Raw genomic sequence first — 6,810 nt, 5'->3', positions numbered from 1 at the left:
TAAAATACAAGATTAAGCTAAATAAAGTAAAGCTTGTTTTGTTTACCTGCCTGCAAATCAAAATACCCCACTAACAACGACTAAACCTGAACTCCCAGTTATTGAATACAAAGGAGATCTTTGAAATCAGTTTGTACAAGCATTTATTTTTCGTGTATAATCTGACTTTTTTTAATATGGTGTGTCGTGGATCTGTTTTGTAATCTGCCTCCAGTGGTCTTTTAAGGAACTGCAATATTTGTTTCCTTTTTTTAGGTTTGTGTCAAACTGGGGTACAGAATGTGGGATTTGGTCAAAATCACTTGACCCATTATTGTTAGAGTAATTTCCCAAATATAACCAGTAATAACTGGTTTTTCATTTTTTACTCTTTGGTAAACCATGAGACTGCAAACATGATTTACTTATTTGTTAGTCATATTTTTCTGGATTTATGAATCAAGTTATCCAGGTCTGGAATCTGCAAAGCAGCTACTTTGCTCCATTCAGTTTTTAATCACGTTTTTTTTGATGACTCTGTTTTTCCAGAATCCCCAAACCAGAGACACTTTTGTAATCCTTTCAGACTGATATAAAGCATTTTTATTATTTGTTTCTGTTCTTAAATGTCATTAAACTTCAACAAGCTTTGATTCTCTCTGAGCTCTGACATCAGCCTCCACTTTGTCAGACAGCTTCTGTTCCAGTGATGTCTTGTGTCAACAAGTTTGACAGGTTTGTTAAAATGAAACTGAACTCAAACTACCGGAAAAAAAGCTTAATTGTTATCCATTTATGCTTTAGCAAATGGGGATATTTACTTTTCCCTCAAGGCGTCAGGAAGGTTTTGTTTTCCTACTAACAAATAAAAAAGATAATTTAAAATGTGTTTGATAATCTCAGTATGTGGGTGTGACCACCACCAACAACAGAAAACCAAACAGAACTGTCGTTGGTTTCAAATTTCCAAATTTCTGAATGACTCATTAGAACTAATGCGGACATGTTAATGACTGTTGCTTAACCCAAATCTACCAAATTTAGCTTAATGTTTCCAATTGCTCATCTTGGCCAACACCTGCACCGCAACCCTGTTGGAGCCTTCTCCTCAGCAGGCTCTGCTGGATGGATGATTAACCAGACACATTACAGTAAGGCTGTATTCAAGAGCCCCGGCCTCTCTACTTTGCATTCCTGTCACAGACACTACGTGCCTTTTAGAGGGGAAAGATGTGCATGGACTGATGGTTATAAGACATCATGTACCTTTTTAGACTTTCCAGGTGAAATAGAGCTTTGTTTTTGTTTTGTTTTAGCTCGCATCTCATAATGTATTAATTTCAAATTATTTTTGATGGGGCTATTTTGAGAACTGTAGTTTATTGTGCTGGAAAAGTACAATTAAAAAGGGAAAAGTTCAAAATCAGAGATGTTTACATTAATAATTCATAGGATGTCTCGTATACTGTGTTACATTTTAACATGTTCCGCATCACCTAAGCTCCAGGTTGAACTCTGAGGACATGGGCGCACATATTAAAAGCACTAATCGACTCGATCCATATGGTTAATAAAGGTTGAACATTTGTTTCCAGTCATTGTTCCACTTGAAGGCCATGACACACATTGCAGCTACACACTGTGATAGAAGAAGACTATGAACTAACAAAAATAGATCCCATGGTGCTTGTTTGTACAAAGAAAAAGATTAAATTGTTAATGGCAGAGATTTCCTCTGGGATTCAAAGAGACATGCAGCTGAATGATGAGACCCTGAAGACAATCTGATTCAGGATGCAGAGTGGATTCTGATTTATGCAATCTAAATATTCTGGGATAGATTTAAACATAGTTCGTCTTATTCTAATAAAACATAACTATTTTGTTTTTTTTTTAGATGAAGTTTAATTGGTCTAACCTCATGTAGTCTGCAAATTCCCCTCTCTCTGTCAGTTTGTGTTACAAAACTCAACCTCTCATACAGCTCAGTGACAGTTGTCTAATCAAAGTGAAACAACAATCTGATCAAGTTTACAGGTTCAAAATAAGAATTGCATCACAATATTCCTGAAAGAAAATCCACAGGTCATTCAGTTTAAACTTACCTGGATGATATTTTCAGGAAATCAACAACTTCCAGCTGTGATTCTTATTTTCCTCACATGAAATTATCTGGAGCGTGCATGCTGAAGTCTGGGAGTTTCTGCAGAGAGACGAGTCTGAGCTGTGGGCTTGAGTCTGCTCTTAGCTCCTCCCCTTACCGACAGATTGACTTTATATGGAGGAGCAAAGATGCCCTTAAAACAGCTTCTTTTAAAATAAAATAAAACTAACATAGATAATGAAACATGTGAACAAACAATAGACTTGTAAAAATCTACAAATTAAGAAAACATAAATTAACAAAATCGATTTTAAACTAAATTGATTTTATGCATTTATGTTTTGTGTCAATGAGGATTTTTCATGTATTTCAATGGAAACATTTTTGTAAAAAGGTCACAGAGATGCATTTGTGATTCCAGGGGATAATTTGTCAAATTAGTAATGATTTACTCAGGCCAAAAGGCTAGTATCTCAATGAGTTGAGAAAACACACAACTAGTTAGAAATTGGCAGCAATTTTTACCCAAAGTCCTTTGGGTGAAAGGAGTCAATTAACTCCTACTCTTAAGTGGTGGACTCAGCAAATTAGGTACCCCATCCAAACACTAACCTCTGGGCCCTCTGCAGCAGTTGAATTAAATATTTTAGTCAGATTTTCCTAGAGAAAGCAAAAGAAACAAAAGTACTTCAAATGATGGAAAATAAAAGGTCACTGGAGTGGCGTACATAAAACAAAACAAAAGAAAATCACAATTTGACAGTTTCTAAACCCCCTTTTCTGTCCTTTTTCGTACAAGTATTAGGGCCACCATGAAAGAAAAATAAATATGGCTACAAAGAATAAAGTCAAAAAGGTTATTTTTTAAAAGTTAGCATTTCACAAGTACAAAATTGCATGTTAAAAAATGGTAATTTCACATTTTTTTTTCAAAATAAAGCTGTAATTTATTATAAATACAGTTGTACTTTATCTAAGACGTAAAGCAGATCCAGCGAGGTTCATAACCATTGCAATGTTCATCCCATTTTTCATTTTTCTGAATTTCCCACAAGATAAGTTAAATTCTCTGTTGAAACCTTTTAAAAGATAAATAGGATGTTTTATTTTTGAAAAAAGTGCCTTTATCTTTTAAATTATTGACACTTTATCACTTTTGTTCTCATAAAATTTTCACTTTTTCTCATATTTTTACAACTTTATTTCATACAATTTTTCTTGTTATTCTTGTACAATTTAGATGTTTTTTCTCATAATGTTATCCTATCGTTTTAACTGTTTTCTCATAATTCACTTGCTTTTTTTCTTGTTTTGTCTTTCTGCACTTTAGGAAGTGATGCAACAAATGTCTTTGCCATTTTCTTTTATCATCTTACTGCTTATGTGAATCTTTTTGAAAAGTCTCTAAGCTTGCTGATGATAGAATTTTCCATTGCTGCAGGACAATGGAACAGTTTTATGACATTTAATTGATATGGGTTTTTTTATGACATAATTGGATAATAATATGCATGGAAATTATTTTAGACATTTTGTTAAGTATCCAGCAGGGCCCTATCACCGAAGTTTGCCTAATGGTAAGTCCACCTCTGTTATCATTACGTGATTAGTGTACAAACGACTCCAACAATTAAATTTTTTACTATTACAATTTAGTTTATTAGAAAACAAAATTCTTGCAAATTTGTGGCAAAACTGAACTATTCTAGACAGGAAAAGTAACAATTTTCATGATTTGTCTTTCCAATGTTTTTTTTTTTTTTTTTAAAAAAGGCCAAATGACAACAAAGTGACAGCAGGAAGCATAACACATATGAAGGACTTCAAACATTTTGGACATTTATTTGTCTTTACTTCCAACAAACGTTTATGAGGTTTTTCACTTCAACTGTTAATCAAAAATTTAAGAATTTACTTTGTTGTCTTAGCAGACTTTTGTTTCAACTAAAAGGTTTTTTAATTTGTAATAAGATGTATTAACCTGTACTTTGTAGCAAAATATATATTTCAAGTCTTCCATATTAGGCCAAAAATGATTCATTTGCACCAAGAAAGAAAAAAACAAAGGAGCATATGTTTGTGAGGACAGCTCTTCCTGATGTGCTCTTAGCCTCAAGAATGACTTCACTCAGTGCTTGCACAACATCAGTTGGATCTTTTTTTATTCATACTTAATAATGCTGCAGTGTAGCTGCCATAAATCTTCATATCAGCTTGATATCTGTTAGTTAAGGCATGAAATGTGAAGGCAGATGTAGCAACACTGAATTCCCGAGAGACCGAGCAGAATCCATAGGAAGCACAGTGAACTTTGACAAAACGCCGAAAAAGATTAGTTTGTGGTTTAGAAATGCAATTGACCCTGAAATTAGAAGAGTTACATTTGAATGACAAAAATAATACAAATATATTCAAGTCTGCTTAATGGAGTGCCCTTTTGGAGAGAATAGACATAAAGTGACAGTCTTGGAATCATAAGAGAATAAGAAGACAGCAGGAATGTGGCTGATGCCAGCAGGTCAAAACAAGAAACTACATTCCACTGCGTCAACATGCGTTTTCTCATGGATTTAAATATCTAAGAGTTCAATTCATAGTATTTAAAATAAAAGAAACTGCTGTTTTTATTAAGAACTTGAACAGCATGCAAACGCCACATGTTTTTGTGGAGCTCCACCAGGGATGACAGAAATTAAAAGTTATAAAAATGTATCCAGCTAAAATGCTGCTTCAGTTCCCCTCAGAGATTAGAGTTAATTAGCAGAAATAAAGGGAATTGAAGCTCGATAAGCTTGCGTGGTTACTAGAGCAGGGGCTGCTGGTTCTGCATAAAGCTTTGGGTCTCAGTATGTGAGGGGACTCAGGATGAAAAGGCGATCTTCCTCTTTCCTGATCCACTTCAGCAGCTTGTTGACGGCAGCGACTGCCATGGCTTTGGTGGCCAACGGACTGAAGCAGAGGTAGAGCTCAAAGCCGCTGGTCACCTGCAAGAATAAACCCAGAAAGATCTGACAACCCTCATTGAATGAATGCTCCACAGCTCAAAACATCACTCCAACATGCATTTACGGATAATAAAATCTGTCATAAACAATTACGAATCAACAACAAGCTTTACATTAAACTAATTGTTTCAATTTATCTTTAAAAAAAAGGCTGTAGAAAATCAAGCATTTAATCCCAGATTCGCCCATGGCTTACCTGGGCCAGCATGTTTTCAGTTTCACCACAGCGGTAGAAAGTGCGAAGAGGTCTTGTTGGATGGTGCAAGGCGCTGTGAAGGTCCTGGTACAATCTCATCAGTCTCTCCTGCTCCTCGTCAGTCTGGTACACTGTAGGGAATTCTGGACTGAAGGAAAAACAAGTCCAAAAAGGAATATGAACACAAGATTTCAATAAAACCTTAGAAAGGTTGTTCAGCAACAGGAAAAAAAAAAACTACAAGTCAAGTTTGAATCTAAATTGAGAAAGCGTCTTGGATAAATATGAGTCCAGATGACTTTTTTTTGTGTGCTATTCTATCATCCTGGATGACTGAAAGTCTACACCAGCATGTTTTACATCAGTTTGGTTTCTTGCAATGAGAACCGTAAAAATTTGATTTTTTACTTTATTTTGTGTTCAACTTTAAGCTTCTTATTCATCTGCAAATACTTGTATTTTTTATTAACAGCTAATAGTATGTGTATTATTGGGAAAATTGCAGAGTTATTCATGTTGATTTTGTCATGAACTAAAATGTAGTTTAGATTATAAATAGATTCCACCATTACCAACTGTTACTTTTGCTCAGTTTTGAAATGCTGGAAAAAAACAATCTCAGAAAAGACCTTTCCTCATAGAAAAAGTGATTGGATTAATAAAAAAAGGATAATTTCACTTTCAGAAAATCTGATTTGAGAAACTGCATAAAGTGAGTAGAAACACTGGGATCATCAGATTTATATATTATAAAAAATAATCTTTAGCAGCTTGGCAGAAAATGTGACTTTATAGCCGTTTCCAATTTGCCCCAAAAGAAAAACATAGTGCAGGATTATTCAATTCCCCGGATTTTAATGCCCATTATTTTTCTTTTTTTTTTAAACATAACATTCATTTGTTGAAGTAAAACATAATATGAGCATTTTACAAAGTAAATTAGTCAATACTTTATATTATATGGAGTTAAAGTGTTGTACAGTTGAAAGTTATAATAGCATTATGCTATCTTTTTGGGCTATTTTGGCATTTATTAAGGTCTTTTAGGCTAATTTGGAGTTTAGCTAATATTTCAGCTGCATGTTGGCTATGTTGGCTAACTTAGACTATTTTTTTTTCTTGTTTTTCAGGCTACTTTGGAGTTTAGCAAATATTTGAGCTACATGCTAGCTGTTTTGGCTAACTTAGGCAATTTTTGTTTTTGTTTTTTAGGCTAATATGGGATTTAACTAATATTTTAGCTGGCTATTAGCTTCAGTGTTTTCAGTTATCAGCTTCAGTGATTTCAGCATCTTCAGCTAGCACTAGCACTAGCATCTTCAGCTGCAAATTCAGCTTACAGCATTCTAGTTTTTAGTTAGTTTAAAGTTAATGATGGTTAAGATGTGTGCTTTACATGCAGTTTACGCATGACCCGATTAGACGACTAATCAGAGAAAATAATCGGTGATTAGTCGACTGTTAAAATAATAGTTTGTGGCAACACTAATGACGAAAAATTTGATAATTTATAAAAATAAGTGTAC

General features: G+C 34.2%; 2 protein-coding genes across 2 annotated transcripts in view; both read right to left on the bottom strand.

Moving 5' to 3' along the window:
* The window catches only part of mst1rb (macrophage stimulating 1 receptor b), a 22,585-nt gene extending 20,414 nt beyond the window's left edge, over positions 1 to 2,171 (bottom strand). The window contains exon 1 of the mRNA XM_024270508.2: positions 2,085 to 2,171. The gene's annotated coding sequence lies outside the window, so the exon portion shown is untranslated. The remainder of the gene's footprint in view (positions 1 to 2,084) is intronic.
* Positions 2,172 to 3,832: 1,661 nt separating this feature from the next.
* Positions 3,833 to 5,432, bottom strand: LOC118598612 (protein SAND-like; the record flags this gene model as incomplete). Its single annotated transcript, XM_036211367.1, is given in 2 exon segments — positions 3,833 to 5,067; positions 5,285 to 5,432. Coding segments are annotated over 2 exon segments (289 nt in total), but the record flags the coding sequence as incomplete, so codon positions are not given.
* Between the last annotated feature and the right edge of the window lie 1,378 nt (positions 5,433 to 6,810).

Source organism: Oryzias melastigma, linkage group LG1, assembly GCF_002922805.2.
Source record: "Oryzias melastigma strain HK-1 linkage group LG1, ASM292280v2, whole genome shotgun sequence".
Lineage (NCBI taxonomy): Eukaryota > Metazoa > Chordata > Actinopteri > Beloniformes > Adrianichthyidae > Oryzias > Oryzias melastigma.
This window is presented reverse-complemented; position numbering and strand designations above follow the sequence as displayed.